At 47.0% G+C, this 16,931-nt stretch overlaps 1 protein-coding gene across 6 annotated transcripts in view; it reads right to left on the bottom strand.

Annotated features, from left to right (window-relative positions):
• Window positions 1-16,931, bottom strand: part of Aoah (acyloxyacyl hydrolase) — a 237,719-nt gene that overhangs the window by 94,491 nt on the left and 126,297 nt on the right. For all 6 annotated transcript variants that reach the window (XM_023713541.1, XM_023713543.1, XM_023713542.1 and 3 more), the window contains one exon: window positions 15,396-15,490. In XM_023713541.1, coding sequence (XP_023569309.1) covers window positions 15,396-15,490 — 95 coding nt within the window. The remainder of the gene's footprint in view (window positions 1-15,395; window positions 15,491-16,931) is intronic.

Genomic DNA, 16,931 nt, shown 5'->3' with positions numbered 1-16,931 from the left:
ATCACCCTCAGATTTAGCATCTTAAAACATGGTGCATCCGAAAAGATCAGTTACAAGAACTGCACAGCATCCACGAGGATGCCCATTTAAACTTCAGCTTGACATAAATAGCAATTTTGGGGGAAAAGGTGAAGCATTTTATCTTCGACCCAGTGCCAACCCAAAAACTTCAGAGGGCAAGGAAGAAGTAGGCAAAGACTTTTAGCAGAATAAGACTAGTAAATATCAAGAAGACAGGATGACAGGCAACTCTTGATCTTTTATCATTTTGCTTGAGTAGAGCTCTTTTTATTTTATTTTTTACCTTTTCAGCTCCTCTTAGTTTCTTCCTTTTTCCTTTTCTATTATTTATTAGTTAAGCTCTGGCTGTATGATTTATTTATTCAATGAGTGAATCAAGGGACATATTTCTCCAACTGCTTCATACCAAATGAGAACACACTGTGCACTCAGCTCTTTCTACTGAATTCCATGCCTACCATCATTTTTTCCAAGGTGACTGGGAATATTCACTATTGATACTGTTCCCAGTCACGATCCATACTTGTAAAAGTAAGAAAGTAAGTATATTTGATGTGCTCCTTGTACACAAAGATAACCACAGCTGGTTTTTTCATGGGGCCAGTGGAATAAATTCTTCCACAAACACAAAATAATAAATCCTCAAAGGTCCAGAAACAGACAACCAAAGGTTCATATAATAAAAGTTGATGCTTCTGATCTTTGATTATGTAAACCTTTGGTGATTTATTTCATTTATTTATTGATTGGTGGTGCTGGTGATATAATGCAGGGTCTTCGCACTGAGTTACATCTCCAGCCCTTTAATTTTTTTTAATTTTTGAGAAATGATCTCACTAAATTGCTAGGTTGCCCAGGTTGAGCTCAAACTTGCAATCTTCCTTCCTCAGTCTCCCAGACAGCTAGGACTACAGGCATGTGCCACCATGCCTGGCTAATATTTGCTTATGTCTAAGGCAGGCAGGCTGCCATGGGTCTACTGTAGGGTGTGGGTAGATTTTATTTCCTTGGAGGTGATCTTTGGAATTTGACACCAGGTGAAACCCAAGTTCACAGTCAAGTTACGGGTGACAGTGGACAGAGACCTCACTGGGGCCTCCAAATAATCAGCCTTACATTAGATGCTCCCCACTGTCAAGGAAACTATGATTTTGTTTTCTTCCTCTCTGTCTCTTTCTCCTTAGCTCATGAGGCCACCACTGAGCCTCACTTCTTCACTCTCTGGACTTACATTTTTATCCCTGGGTTATTGCTTTTGCCACTGACCAGTTGCCCTGCCTCTTTCCTCATCTCCTATTACCTGCAGCATGGACTCCCACAGCCTCTTGGAGAGTCTTTTTAAAATCCAAATCTTGATTGAGTGATTTGTGTGGGCTCTGGAATCTTCATTTTAATAAGTGCCCCATGTGATGGTGGTGACTAGCTGAGTTGAGGACGTGCTGATCTACAATCTGCTGTGGCTACACAGTGTCCTTTGCACATGGCACCACTCACTCGCTCAGCCACTCCTTGGTCCCTCTCCTACCTGTCACCAACCTGTACTCCTGTGAACCCATCACCACCCCTGTAGAGCCCTGCATGTTTTTGTGGCTCCTTCTCTTAGGCCACTACCTTTGTTGGTGTTGCTACCCAGGAGCTAGCTAACTCCCACTTTCCTGTGGGAGGGCCACACATGCCTACCTGTCCTTCCCATTCAGTCTCTTCTCTGAGTGCTTGTTCTGCCTGGTGCAGGCTTAGCCAATCACACCCACTCTACCAGCACTGGGAAGGGTTGCCATACTTTTTCTGAAAAGAGCTAGATAATAAACATTGCAGGCTTTGTAGAACATTTGGTCTCGTGACAACTTGGATATGCTCTTGTAATGTGGAAGTGGCTACATGTGATGTGGAAATGAAGGTCAAGACAGTATTTCAACAACACTTGATTTGCAAAGACTGGCAGGCAGTAGCACTTGGCCCAAGCACCACAGTTTCCTGACCTGTGTTCTAGGGTTTGGAAAACTCAGTTTGTATTCAGCCTCCATATTTAACTGCATTTGTTACCTTGGATAAGTTTGCAAACTTCTCTAAATCCCAGTTTCTTTATCTATAAAATATTCTTGATAATGGGAGTCTTTTGCAGGATTAGCTACTTTCACCAAGTACCAGAGACCGGGGAATTTAGAAACACAGAAATGTATTGCTCGCTGTATCACCTGGGAGCCTCAAGATGAAGCCCCAGAAGCTTCCGTGTCTGGTGAGTGTTTCCTTTCCACTTTATAGACAGTGCCTGGTTCCTGAGTCCTAGAACTTTGCTTCTAAGGACCTTAATCCCACCCATGAGTTTGGGGTGCTGTTGATTTTTTAAAATGTATTTGGAATAATACATGTGCAGAATAAGCACTCAGAGAAGATACCTAATAGGAACTCACTATGCAGTTTGGACTCATAGTGATCTTCCTGTTTTCTGCCTCCCCAGCACTGGGATCATGAGCGGTCTCAGTGGCTGCCTCAGCATGCTCGGGGGCACGTGTGGCTCATCTTGTGATGCTGGGGATCGAACCCCAGTCCCTGTGCTTGCCTAAGCAGATGCTTAGTCCACTGAACTATCTCACCGGCCCCTTTGGGGTGTTGCTGATTTAACCATATCTCAAAGACTCCACCTCTGAACACTGTCAGCACTGGGTGTCAAATTCAAAAGATGATTTTTTTTTTTTTGAGGGGAAACACCAACATTCAGACTGTGACAAGTATTACATGGGATAATTTCAAGTATAATATCTGGTATTTAGGAAACACAACATAATATTTACATTGCATTATTATATTGAGTTTGCTTGTTCATCTTCTCAAGTAGACTGAAGCTCCTTGAGCTCTTTGCAGACTGTTTCCACCCCTAGAGCTCGAGCGGTCCTCCCTGTCCATTTCTCTGTGTTTAATGATAGCATCGTGGTAGCTGGGCAAATGGCTGCCCAGCCAGGAACTGTATTTCTGAATCTGTGCTGCAGCCCAACATGGTTAGGGTTAGAGGTACTGGGGCTGGAGTGGGGACAGTGCCACGTGCCCCTCTGTGCCCACACAGCCCAGGGATGTGGGTACCCTTCCTCAGCCCTTTTTGCCCTTTCTGCGGGCACTGGCAAGACCAGGAGCAGCCACCCTAATCCCAGAGATGGAAGCTGCATGCTGAGGATGCACTAATTGAGTGTCTTCCTGTCCCGACCACCTCGCTCTGGGTCATTACGTGATAGGAAAACACAGTTCCATCTTAAGTCACAGTGCTTTGGGACTAGTTTTTGTAGAAACTGAGGCTATATGGTTCCTGATGCATTACTGGTCTTTCAGGAGAAGCTGACTCACCCACTCGTTTTCGCTGGCCTTCAGATCTGTTACCACCTTTCCAACAAATCCCCCAGCCATTGCCTTGAATGGAAAATCACCCTGAAGCCAGTCTCCACTCCTCCCCCAGACACTTGAACTAGTGCTGAGCTGGGGAAGCTCTGCCTTCCGTGCTTAAGCAGTCACATGGATGAACTTATCTTTTTAAAAGCATTTTTACTTATTTATTTGTTACAAGGTCTCACTGCGCAGCTCAGACTCATAGTGATCCGCCTGCCTCAGCCTCCCCAGTGCTGAGATTACAGGCATGCACCACCATGCCTGTTTTTGGTGGCCAGCATGGCATGCCTGGGGTTCCAGGGCTGGCACAGCACGTGGTACTGGGGATGGAACCTGGGTCCTTGTACTTGCCAGGCAGGTGCTTAGACCACCAAGCTATCTCCCCAGCCCTACGCAGATAAACTTAGATGCTGAAAAAACCTAATGGATGAATGGCACCTAGCAATCAACTCCAAGTTGTCCCTAATTATTTTTAAATGCCAGAATTTCCTCTTCCCACTTCCCAGAGGACCTGAGAGTCTGCTTCCATTGTGATGAGCTTGTTCCACTAGACCCATTTTTATGGCTAACGTGGGGCGAGGGAAGCAGAGTGACAGATATAATTAAGCAGAAGGAGACAGCCTGTGCTCAGTTGGGGGCACGGTGAGGGATGGCAAAGGTGTGGACAGACTCATGCTGACTCCCAAGGCAGAACCCTCTGCCTGCACTGTGGGACAGCAAGCATGGAGGCCGAGCAATTATAAATGCCTTTCAGAAATAAGGTGCTTATCATCATCTTGCAGTTTTTCACAACAGCGGGTGTTGGGCTGCTTCATTCTCTGAGAAGGCTGCGAACGCTGAGGCAAGGGTATCTCCAGAAGAGCGGAGCCGGCAGCGCTTCTGAGTGCCGGGACCCAGAGGTCTACCTGGAGCAGGGTGAGAGGGCTCTGGGTTGAGCAGAACGCAGGAGCAGCCACTTCGCCTGCATTCTTCAGCAGGCAGAGGGAGCCGAGTGACTTTCTGGCCCCTGTGGCCTACTGGTGGCTGGAGAAAGAAATTTGGTGTGGCCAAGGAGACTCTCTTTTGGGGCGGAGTCAACACAAAGCCACCAGGATGGAGGCTGCCCTGCTTTCCTTTAGTGTTTTTTCTCTGCCTGCCTGCAAGATGTCAACAGAGCAGAAAAGATAATTTTGTCCACTTTTACTAAACAACAGCCTTTCTTCACCCTAAAAAAAAACAATAATAAAAAAAAAGGTCCTATGATACTTAGATGTTCTTCGGTCGACATGAAGTTAGCTCAGACAGAATTTCCGTATTTTGTACACACCATGAAAATCTGCCTTCATGCTTTGTGGAAGCCTTAAGTGCCCTGACGAATTCAGAGAGCAGGAAGCCGGGTGTGTCGCGGGCGGGGCGTGCGCTCAGATCCTGCCTAGCCCTTTGCAGGCTAATGAAGGCGGCCTGAGCCGACTGAGGGATGGGAGCCTGGCCCAGAAGATGAAGCTGCCTCGCCGTCGGGTTAATATGCATTTTCCGCAGCCAGATTCTGGATTCATTTTGTCCTTGACGCAGCATGAAATCCAATCTGCGCCTCCTCGCCCTGCGAACAACAGCTTGCCAGGGGTCGTGTGAAGATTCCACAATAGGACGGAAACAGGCTTATGGGCAAAAATAAATACTTGGCAGTAGCGCTTCAGAAGCGCTTCTTTCCCCCCGCCTCCTTCCCGACCCCTCACACAATTCAGGTTGAGTGGAATCTTCGTAGCGTTTAATATTTTGGAAATCATTTTTCAACAGATGGAGGAAGAAGCAGGGGGGCAGCTCCCATGGCCAGCCTCTGCCATCGGCGTCGCTCTTCCTCCCCGTGGCCCACAACAAAGCCACTCAAGCTGTGATTGTTTCTTCTTTGGCGGGGGTGGGGGTGTGCGCAAAATCAACAGCACAAGCCTGTTCTCAGACTTCCTGATTTTCTTTGAACCCGGTCTAAACTGAAGTAAGAGAGCCAAGTGGCTGGGTCAGGCACCTCCCGGGGATGCTCCGGCTGGCTAAGGAGAGAGGGACGGGACTATTGCGGCTCAGGGCCTTTGTTTCTGAGGCACCACGGGTGATTCTTCACACTCTTTATTGAGCTACAAATATCTTTCCAGATGAGCACATTCGTGATCTAATTAGCTATAAACAGGCCCCGTGAGTGCCATGGTGCTTAACGAGAGGGTGGAAGGAGAGAGGCGAAGGGGCTGCGCAGAACACCCACGATGACCGATTCCCTTTCTGTGGATGCGGCTGCTGCCTGGGTCTGTGCTCCACGAAGCTGTTCTGCCTTACAGGGAGTGGAAGACAAAAGAATGTTGGCTGGTCTGATGAAAGCCCGAGTGGCTTGTCTGAACACTTGTCTTTCCACAGTATTTACTGTCCTTTCCAGATGAAAGGATTCAATTCGTGGGTGGCAAAGAAATAGCACCAAGCACCAAGGTTTGGACTATTTGTTTCCACAGAGACTCTGAGTAAGACCTCAGGGCCTACTGTTTACCCTGCAATGGCGGTCACCTGCAAATGTGGACCCTAGCTCTCACACTGAGTGGTGAGTTCCCCCTTACCCTAGGGCTGCAGAATCCAAGTTCAGAACCTACATCCCTTGCTCCAGGGCAGGGCAAGCCCACAACACTTCCTTTGTTTTCTTCCTTTGTGGTATTAGGGACTAAATCAAGGATCTTTGCACTGAGTGACATCCCTCACCCTTTTTATATTTTGTTTTGATACAGAACCTCGCTAAGTTATTAAATTGCCCAGGCTGGGCTCCAACATTTGATCCTCCTGCCTCAGCTTCTCAGAGTGTCTGGACTGCAGGCCTGCACCACAGTGCCTGCCTAAAGTCTCTTTTTACATGATGTCTGCCTTAAGCCTGTGTGGCCAGTGCCCCCTGAAAAATCCCGACTCGAATGTTTTTATTATCTTTCTGGCCCCGGCTAAATGTGGGTCCTGACACTGGTCAGAATCTGGTCAAAACAGATTACAGCAGGGAGGTAGTGCAAAGGCTTTAGAAGAGTAAAGGGAGATATGCCAGGGCAGAGTGGGGCAGAGGAAGTGGCATGGACCTTGCCGTTATTGCTAAGTGCTGCTTCTTCCCTCTTTCACATTTTCCCAGCGAGGCCTGAGAGCAATTGCTTTAGGGCTTTTACACTCCAGAATTAGGAGTTGGAGGGAGGAGGGGGCTACCACTGTTTGGACCCTGAATGTTCCCTGGAGACCCCTGAATTCAAGGTTTGGTCCCCGGCCAGGCACTGTGGGAATGTGGCCCAGTGGGTGGCTGTGAGGTCATTGGGAGGGCGGCCCTGAAGGGGACTGTGGCCCCTTCTTTCTCCCATTTGTTTCCTGCTCTGTGATGTGCTCGTGCCTTGATGTGCCACCTCCTACAGGTCCAGAGCAGCAGGGCCAGCAGATCACCTGGAACCCTCAACACTGTGAACCAATACAACCTCTGTCTCAGTTCACAGTCTCAGGTATTTCATGCAGGGATAGGAAGCTGCTGACCGCCGTGGAGGTCTCTTCCACAGCACTCGCCAAGTGCATGGGATGGGAATGGCGTGGGTGACAGGCACGGCCACGCTTGATCCTACATGACTACGGAGTTTGTTGAGTGCTTTTCCATTGTGCTCTTCTAGCTTAGGACTGTTTCACCAGAAGGCTAACCACCTCCACCCTCTCGCCTGAGTTACCCTCTCAACTTATCTGCCTGGTGCATTGAAAGCAGAGAGAATTTTCTAAGATTTAAATCTAAATGCTGCCATTTCTCACATGGGCATCTGTGGCTCTTCCTTGCCTCCTGGGTGGACTCTGAAGTCCTTAGTGCTGGGCCTCCTGTGGCCTCCTGTGCGCCTCCCTGGGCTCGTTCTCACCTCTCCCTGTGTGCTGGGTGAGTCTCAGGTCAGTGGCATTCAGCTTCTTGCTTTCCCACCAGCACACGTGGCCTTCCCTTTGCAAAGGAAGGAGCCTGAGCCGTGCCCTAACTACTTTCTTTCTCCTTTCTCTCTGTTGCCCTGCTGCCTTTTGGTCATCTGTTTTCCTTCTGAGCTCTCCTCAGTTATTCTCTCCTGCAGTTCCCTAGGATTCTGGGAACAACACCTGTGGTCCATAAATGAGGCAAAGGACAGAAATCACTCTCCCAGAAATAGTGAACCTCACAGACAGATCACCCCACAATGAGACTGCCCCCCCCCAAGAAGAACTATGATTTCATGAGAGAAACAAAGGCTATCCCCAGTGCAAGCAAAAGCAATCATCTCATTCTGGAGGCTGAATTGCTTCTCCAGGGCTCATGGCTCCCCAAGAAGGTCCCAGCAGATCTGAAACAATGATTAACCACAATCTGACCAAGGTTGTCTGCTTTGCCATTTATGCAAACCCCAGCTACGCAGTCCCAACTCTCATCTTCATTCCTCTTTCTGTGAAACCCGGATGTTCTTGTCAGGTCCTTGAGACAAATCTTAGGTCACTGGAGCTTCCCATTTTCCTGAGTGTGGCCACCCTGACTGAAGCTCCTTTCTTGCCCTTCACCAAAGCTCATCTCTTTGATTGACAGTTCAAGATAGGAGACTGAGTTTAATCCACTGGCACCCTCAAAACTGGGGGCTTTGCCTTTAAACTCGTGGAACATTAGGACTTGTTTTCCTCGGCTTGCTAGCACCTGGTTGCTCCTAATTCATTTTTCTGTTTTGAACATGTGCTTCTCCCTCCAGGAAGCCTTCCCGCATCATCATAGCACCCATGGCTGTGGGAACACCACTGCTGGTCCACATCTTCCACAGAGTTCCGGGCTGTGTGAGGCCTGGATTCTTTCTACCCTTTCCCCTACTGTGTCATTAGCTCAACATGGGGTGCTGGCAGTGCTCCGGGTTTAGTGTTTGTTGATTTAAATAATTATGGTTAGTGCTGCACTATGGTTCTACCAAGGCCCAGCTCCAGAACCTTCCCTAGACAGAGCTGAGGTGTGGGCTACATTCCTCCAAGAGCTAAAAGCCAAACAGGGAAAACAGGAGACATATGAACTCAACACATCTTGTAGCTATCAACCAGGCAAGGTGTTCATGGCCTCAAATGAATGAAGCGATTCTACAAATAACACTTTTTTAAAAATGAAAAGGGTGTTTTTCTAAGGCAGCATGATCCATAATAGTCATGAAACAAAACCATGAACGGGCTTAGTATCCACTTGTGGGTGAGTGATTCAGGGCCTTGTCCATGTCCACTAGTAGGATACTCTGGAGCATTCATAAATATAATACATATGAAGACTAAGTGGCAGTGTGGACTAGGATCATGATTAGCGCTAACTGACAAAATGGAGAATTTCCAGTTGCAAACGTATTAATCTTGTGGCTAGAATGCTTACGTGTGCATGCTATCTACAGCTCTATGTGCATTTTCACACATACGTGTGTATATTTGGTGAGGGTGGAGTACTGGGAATAAGTAGAAAAACATGGGAAAAATACAATATGGGGGGTGATATTTACGTTTCAAAATTAGCTCTACTGATGAGTACATCTTTTTAAGAAAGAATACTATTAAGAGAAAATTTCACAACAAATCTGATACTACAAAATATTAAAATGATAAATGATCCTCTCTGGGTGGTAGAACTAAGGAGTAATTTAATACAATTTCTTACTAATTTTTCTCACTGTTCTCCAGAACATGTATAATTAGGTGAAAGCGACCAAGCAGCTCTTCTCTCTGTCTCCCCTATTGGGCAGAGACTTCTTCTCACTGAGCTTGCCTGTGCTTGTTTTGACTTGCTTTGGAATTGGGTTAATGGAAGCTGAGCCTGTGTGGGGGTACACATAGGATGTAATACAGCAAATGTGCTTTGCAGGGGTCTCGTCCTCTTGCACTTTGCCATCGCCATGAAGAGAACAGACCCAAGACAGAGAGCCTACCTGAAGAAAGTCAGAGAGACACGGGGCAGACCTGGAGATTGGGGCCAAGACCAACAGAGGCCAAGCTGCAGCCTATAAGTGAGGAGGAATGAGGGCATGTGAAGTCATGCAGACCGTGGGGGGAGTGGGTATTACTTTGACAATAACTCGGAGATTGGGCTTTATATTCTGTATCAGTAATCCAAGAAAACTCTTTTTGTGTCCTATCTTTTGTTCTTATCAAATGCTACACCAGGGAAGTTAGTTCAGATCCCTGCTGCCAGTGACTGCTCTTTTGTCCTGGAGAGAAGGTTAACTCAAGAGACAGAACCTTAGCACCTTGAGGCTGAAAACAGAAGACTGAGAGGAAGGCAATGGAGCGCTGTCCCACTCTCCACAGCTTTCTTGCCACACTGAGACCACCTGTGAACCCTACTTTCTGCTGTGTCTGATGTGGGTCCTTCATCTACCTGGTCTCTCAGGGTAGATGAAAACCGTTCCCTGCCCAAAAAGTAGGGGGGAGAAGAACTCAAACCCATGCGTGCTAACCTACAGCATTTTATGCAGTCTTGGTTGCCAACAGCAGATGAAAAACTCTACAATGCAAGTGCTAATTGTTAGGTCTCTAGAATGGGCTGCTGCTGGCCTTCCTGAGTTTCTCTCCTTATGTTGTTCAGTGCATGTTTGCAGCACAGGTGATTACATTCATCATGGGCTGTTGGTACGTGGACATGACACATCTTAATTTTGTGTTTCCTTCTCCTAGCTTCTCTTCCCCTCCCCCTCCCTCCATCTCTTGGTCCCCTTCCCACAAAGTATCTTCTTGTTTCCCATGATCTATCTTCTACTTTGCTCTTTATGTATATGTTGGGTTTCTCACAGAAGAGAAGCCATGCAATGTTGTGCTTGTGCATCTGCTTCATTTCAATAGACATTATGATCTCAAGGTACATCTGTTTTCCTACAAATGACCTAAGTTAATCCTTCTTTATGGCACAGTAATGCTCCATTGTGTACAAGTGTCACATTTCCTTTATTCGTTCATCTCTTCATGGACACACAGACCACTTCCAAGACTTAGCTATTATGAATTTTGCTGCTATAAACATGGATACTCATGTATCCTTGTGATGTGGTGTCTGTTACTCTTTCTCTTCCCTAGGAATTCAGCACACTGGAGAGAGAGCCACTGCCCCAAGGAGAGGGCAGGTAAGAGACTGTGGGCTTTGGGCTATGGAAGAGGCACCTCTTTCCTCAGCCTCCAGAGACCAGGGGCAGCATAGGAAGGAGAGCCACCAGGAGATGACCAGCCTTGCTAGGTCCCAAGACAATCTGTGTGAGGGAGTCCTTGTTGATCCAACATGGGAGTCCAAAACATTTCACTGCTGTAAGCTCATCAAAGTATATGACCTTCCCAAAGGTCGGCACTGTCGTCATTTACCTTGTGCAAGTAAGTGGCTCATTCAGGTGACCTGCCACCTGTCTCTTGTATGACCCTGGAGAGTCTCCTCACCCTCCCTATGTGTCCTTAAAGTGAGGCTGTGTTCTAATAACACCTACCTCAGAGGGCTTACACAAAGATTAAGTAAAGCAGGGTGTTGCTTTTCTTTAGCCAGCTGCCTTAGTTATTTGCTTAAAGCAAAACAAAGCATAATGAATGTATCTCCAAATTCTCTGTCTCCGTCTCTCCATCTCTGTCCGTCTGTCTCTCTGTGTATGTTCTCTCTCCCTCCCCCTCCCTCTCCCCTCCCCCTCCCTCTCCCCTTCTCCCACTCCCACTCCCTCTCGCTCTCCCTCTCCCTCTCTGCATGTGTGTATGTGGTGCTAGGATGGAATCCGTGCCCTTGCACAAGTGCTCCATCACTGACCTTCACCCTTTGTCTCCAAATTCCCCCAAATTTTGAATAATATTTGGTTCACATGTAATGGAAAAGCACTGAAGAAAGATTAGAAAAAAATTACCCATCATTCCACTTTCTGAAGATAGCCATTATTGACACACTCATCTACCACCTTCCAATTGCTTTTTGTTCACACACAGGCACACTTACACATTCACAAAGTTGGTTCATACACATTATTTTTAGCCTGCTTTTGTTCCTTACTGAATCATAATTAGCATATTTTCTTGCTCATAAATGTTGTCCATGAATATAGGAACTAAGGCCATTGTACAGAGGCAATATATTTTTAGATCTTCTATTTTTAGAATTTTAAAGTTTCTTTTCTTTGCTCTGATAGGTAGTTCTCAGATGACTCACCATCTTTAAGGAGAAACTTCCTGATCAAAATCAAAAGCATTTTAATGTCTCTTCATATGAATTGCCAAATTGCCTTTCGGAGAAGAAGCTCTACCAGTTTAACCCCTCATTGGTGGGGAGATAACATGCCTGTTTCATCGAATTATTGCTAAAAGTAGGCTTTTAATTTCCTTTTAACCTTTGTATAATTGGCCAGCAATAAATAAATTACATTGTTATTTTGTTTCTTATGGCTGAAAATAAAATTCTTATAATTATTAGTCATATTCGTGATCCTTAAAAGTTTATTTATTTTTAATTTAATTTTTTTGCAGTACTGAGGACTGAACTCAGGACCCTGCGCTTACCAGGCAGGACTTATTCTACTGAGCTATCTCCTTGGGCCTCTTATAAAGACATTTTGCTTATTATCATAGAAATTCAATAATTAGAAGATTTAAATTTTGACTTATATTTTATAAATATTCTAGTTTTTTGTTTGTCTTAATTTTATGAATTTTTGGACATGGCATACATTGTGGAAAACTGTATGTAATTAAATGTACTGATTCTTTTGGTTGCCTCTTATAACACCATTCTTAGAGAAAGTGGAATGCTTTTTAAAAAAATTTTATCCCAGGGTAGCCTATATCTGGTATGTTTTCTGAATCTTTGAATTACTAAGAATAAGGTTTTGCAGTCTCATGAAAGTATAATAGCTGGGCAGAACTTTCTTTGTTTAAGACCAAGTCTTGCTGTGCAGCTCAGGCTGGCCTTGAACTTACTGTGTACCCAGGCTGGCCTTGCACTCCCGGAGATCCTCCTGCCTCATCCTGCTGAGTGCTGGAATTACAGGCATGTGCCACCATGCCTGGCTGTCGGGCCACATTTAGCACAGCCCTTCCTCCTTGAGATCCCAGCACTCTGGGGACTGAGACAGGAGTATCACGGGTTCCAGCTCAGCCTGGGCAACTTAGTGACTCATCGAGATGCTGTCCCAGAATAAAAAATAAAAGGACTGGCAGTGTAACTCAGCCCAAAGGCCCTGGGTTCAACCCCAAATACAGCAGTCCTTTGCTGTTTTGTGGTTCGACTTTCATGGACTCAGTTTTGTGGGTTTTCAAAAAATATGAATCTAAATTATTTATTGTGGAATTTTCACTGTATGGTGAGATTTTGCAGTATTTTACAGTATATATATGTTTTAAAATTACATAGGTTTACAAGTTTAGAACATGGTTAAGATTAGAAGTGTTTTTAAAAGTGTGGAAAAGGTGTATAAGAGGTGTGGGAAGGGCTTATATAGCCTTAAAATGTATATAAATACTAAAATAATTGTTACATCGCTACTTCACTGGTTTTCACTTAGCGTGGGGGGTGTCTAGAAAATAACCTCCTCACTAAAGGAGGGACCACTGTGTGGGAAAAAAGCAAACCCTGTGGAGGGCTGTTCCCTTGCTTTTGGAAATTTAGCGTTGAGGCACAAGTCAGATGCCACATGGATTTTCCCTCCTAGCATGTGCCCTGCTGGTTAGGATGTCATACTTTGGCCTGGCGCTTGGTGTAGCTTTGGATTGACAACACAATTTCTCCCCAAAACAAAAATTCTCTTTCCTTGTTTCTTGGTTCCAGCTCCCTGTCTGCCTTTTTCTGGGCTTCCCGTTCAGCCTCCAGAACACACCATGCGTGCCTCTGGTCTCCGGCTCCACTTTCATGTTGGCCTCTTTGTCCTGAGCACCAGGTTTCCTGCAGGCTGGCTGGTTTGGTCCCCCAGTTTCAGGGCTGCCCAGCTTGCTGATCCATACTCATGTGGACTTTTTCCCTTCTGGTGCCTCTTGCTGCCTGCTAAAAGTAGATTTCCTTGACGGACTTTGGATCGCTCACAGGCAGTCTTCTCTCAGCGAGTATGGAGAACTTGAATTAGTCGTCGTCCAAAGCATCACCCTCTTTCCATCAGCAAGCTTTTCCCTAGAGTACCCTTTTCTTTCCTGCCCTTGCACATCTATCAGGTACCCACGTGGGTTTTTACATGAGAGTTCAATCCCCTTATAATCTGCACTTAGAACTGGCCCTGTATAACAAAAGTAGATATACTATTTGTATCAATTATTTAAAAGTTTAACTTTTAAAATATTAAGTAGCAAAACAAAACAGCACTATGAGGAGGTAAGAGATTGCAGAAGAAAGGCAAAAACTCTCTCATCTTAGTATCTGCAGGGGAACCTCCCCCTGCACAGTGCACAAAGACGCCAGCGCTTTTCAGCTGCACCGGGCCCTCTGGTCATGTAGCTGGCCCAGGCACAAGCTCTGGTGCACCCCCTTCTGACAACGGGCAGCATCAGGTAGTTGGGTCTGCAGATGATCCCTTGACTGACACTGCCCCTGCTTGGGTGTGGCACTCGGAATGCCTGCCCTATCACCTCCTGCTCCCATCGCCCGCCACACCATTCCCCTGGTTTGAGGGCAGGGCAGTGGCCCTGATCACATGGAAGGTAGTGCTCGGGTGATCATCTGGGAGTACGCCGAGCTGCCCCCATAAGCCCACCCCACAGCCCCTCCTTGGTGTCCAGGCCATCAGTTCCAGGATGCCCCTGGGATACTGAAATCCATGGATGCTCAAGTTCCTTCCATCAGACGATGCGGTGTGCTACTTCATATGGCCTGTGTGCTCCTGTTCTACACCTACAGCATCACTAGATGACATATAGTACCTAACTCACGCCACTGCTGGGTACGTATTCATTAGACTGTCTTGTTTAGAGACTAATAACACAGAAAAATGCCTGCATGCTCAGCATAGATGCAACCCTCACAGGCTGATCTCCTTTTCCCTCTGCAGTGGGTTGGATCCTGAGGGTGATTGCTCCTGCTACCTTCTCTGAGGCAGCGGGGGCCATCGGGGGCCAAATAGTCTGCCTTTCCCAGCCCTTTCCTGCCTGCCCAGGTAGAAACCAAGCCAGTGGGTCTGAAGTGCTCCTCCTGATGCTGGACTCTTCATGAGTGCTCCACCTTTTGCTTGGGCCCTGTTGATTGATTGATTGATTGATTGGTGATTGATTGCAGTCCTGGAGAGTCAACTCAGGACCTTCACACTGAGCTAAAGCTCCAGTCCCTTTTGTGGGGCGGAGATGGTGTGGGCTATTTTTAAAGAATACAAAATAGTGATAGGAAAAAAAGCACTAGAAATGATACAAGATTTCACTAAACAAAGTAATAGGAATTCAGCAATGGTTTCTGTATTACATGATGCTATATTCAAATTAGTTGTTCAGGTTACCAGATATAAATGTGTAAGATTCATTTAAAGAAAAAACCAAAACAAAACAATAACAAAGAAGCTATAAGAAATTCAAAAGAGGAGAAAAAAATCAAAGTAAAAAAAAATTTAAGCATTAACTGGTCCTTTCAAAAGACCCGCAGAAATCGATAATAGAGTTATCCAAACTATGCTGCATATACATCTAACTATATTTTTTCCTTCTTTCATTTTCCAGTCCCTTTTTACTGTGAGCCAGGGTCTTGCTGAGTTGCCCAGGCTGGGCTGCAACTTGTGATGTTCCTGCCTCAGCCTCCCAGAGAGCAGGCATTACTGGCCTCGCCACTTTCCTCTGGATGGATACCTGCCCCACTTGCCCTCCTCAGGGTTCCTGCAGCTTTGGGGCCAAGGCTGGGGAGGTAAGGAGAAGAAACCCTCAGCCTTCCTTGGCCTGGGACTGAAGTGGCTATGGATTTGCCGTTCATGGCAGATTTTTGCTGAGGAGGGACATTGGCACCTGTGTGGAGCTGGTGCCACACTGAGAGAGAGCAAGGGGAAACGAAAACAAAGGGCAGCATATCCGGGATGATTACTGCCCAAATTACTTACCAAAGACATCTGCGAAGCTGTGAGCCATTCGGGAGGGATGTGAAAATGAGCCCCAGCTGAGTCTCCCAGCAAAATGAGTCCCCTGGGCTGTGAACCTGGCAGTGCAATTTATTCCCATTATTTATGCACTTAAGTAGCTGGAGCTCTGCCCCGGGGGTGGGGGTGGGCTGGTGACAGCAGGGAGCCCGTGATGCAGGGCCAGGTCTCCTGGGCTTGGGTGTGAGGGGCACAGCATTCAGGCGCTGAAAGGTCATGAGGCTATGGACTGCGCACTGAGCTGGACAGATGCAGGTGGGTCTCCCAGTCCAGCATAAGGCGAGCCACAGTGGCACATCCCGAGGGAGTGGTAGACAAATGAATGAATCCAAATGTTATCTGGACTCAAAATATGCTCTGAATTTTGGTTATGGAAATGGGTTTCTTGGAAAATGCATTAATTTTTGCTTCATTTCATTTTAGGAGCTAATGACTTCATGGAGCAGTTTTGGTTTTTCAAAGTGTTATGGTCTTCCAGACCCCTCCATTCACACACACACACACAAGCACCTGGTGGGTGATTCCTGGCTGATCAATGGAGAGACTGAGGCAGAAAGCTCACCAGGGCACCGTGCAGCCCGAGAGTCTGGAGGAGTAGACATTTAGTCTCATTCTGAGGCAGCTCCACAGATTGTTTCCCTGGAGCTGCACTCTTCCACCTCCTCCAACCCTGGGGAACAAACCGATGCTGCCTGGAGGCAGCCAGCCAGCTTCCTTCCTCCACTCCACCCCACGCCCTGTCAGAGGCCAACTGTTGGCCCAGTGGGGATGGCCTCAGAGAGGGAACTGAGAATGCTGGCATATCCAGGAGGGAACAGAGCCGTGAGAGGTGGGGACTCCAGGTGGCTGCCCACAGTGAGACCAAACTGTCCAGGGCTTCACCTAGATCTGCATTATTTATCATGTTATCCTTTTTAAATTCAGTGTTGGGGACCAGACCCAGGGCTTCCAATATGCTAGGCAAGCACTGCAGGACTGAGCAACAACCTGGGCCCTGTGGGATTTGTTTAGTAGCTTGCTTGTCCCTTCTTTTATCCATCCAGCTAATATTTCTCAGCTGCATGCACACAGAATGGGCCTTTCCATTTTCTGTCCTCCTTTCTGCCCTCTGAGAGTTTATAGACAAACAGACTTTGAGCTGATCAAAGGAAGGACTGTACAGTTTTTCGCCTTCCCTTCAAAGCCAAGTAGAGGCCTTGGTGCACGACTGGAATAGCTGTCCTGGAGGTAGCATTGTGTGAAGAGTGAGGGAGGGTGGGGGAAGCGTTTCTGTGAGGGGGCGCCTACCAGAGCAGCAGTGTGCCCTGGGTCCTTTGTAAGGCTCCTTGGGGTAGTTTACAAGGACATGGGGTGACCCAGTCCTAGCCCAGGTCCGGTGAGTGTGCAGAGAGTTTCCTGCTACCCTGCACCGGCCGGACCAGTCCCAGCCCAGGCGCAGCGTGGGCCGGACCCTCTCCCAGCCCCTCTGGCCGCCCCCCACCACTCCTCAGTGCCTCCCCC

Source organism: Octodon degus, unplaced genomic scaffold (genome assembly GCF_000260255.1).
Source record: "Octodon degus isolate 3935 unplaced genomic scaffold, OctDeg1.0 scaffold00031, whole genome shotgun sequence".
In the NCBI taxonomy this organism is placed as follows: domain Eukaryota; kingdom Metazoa; phylum Chordata; class Mammalia; order Rodentia; family Octodontidae; genus Octodon; species Octodon degus.
This window is presented reverse-complemented; position numbering and strand designations above follow the sequence as displayed.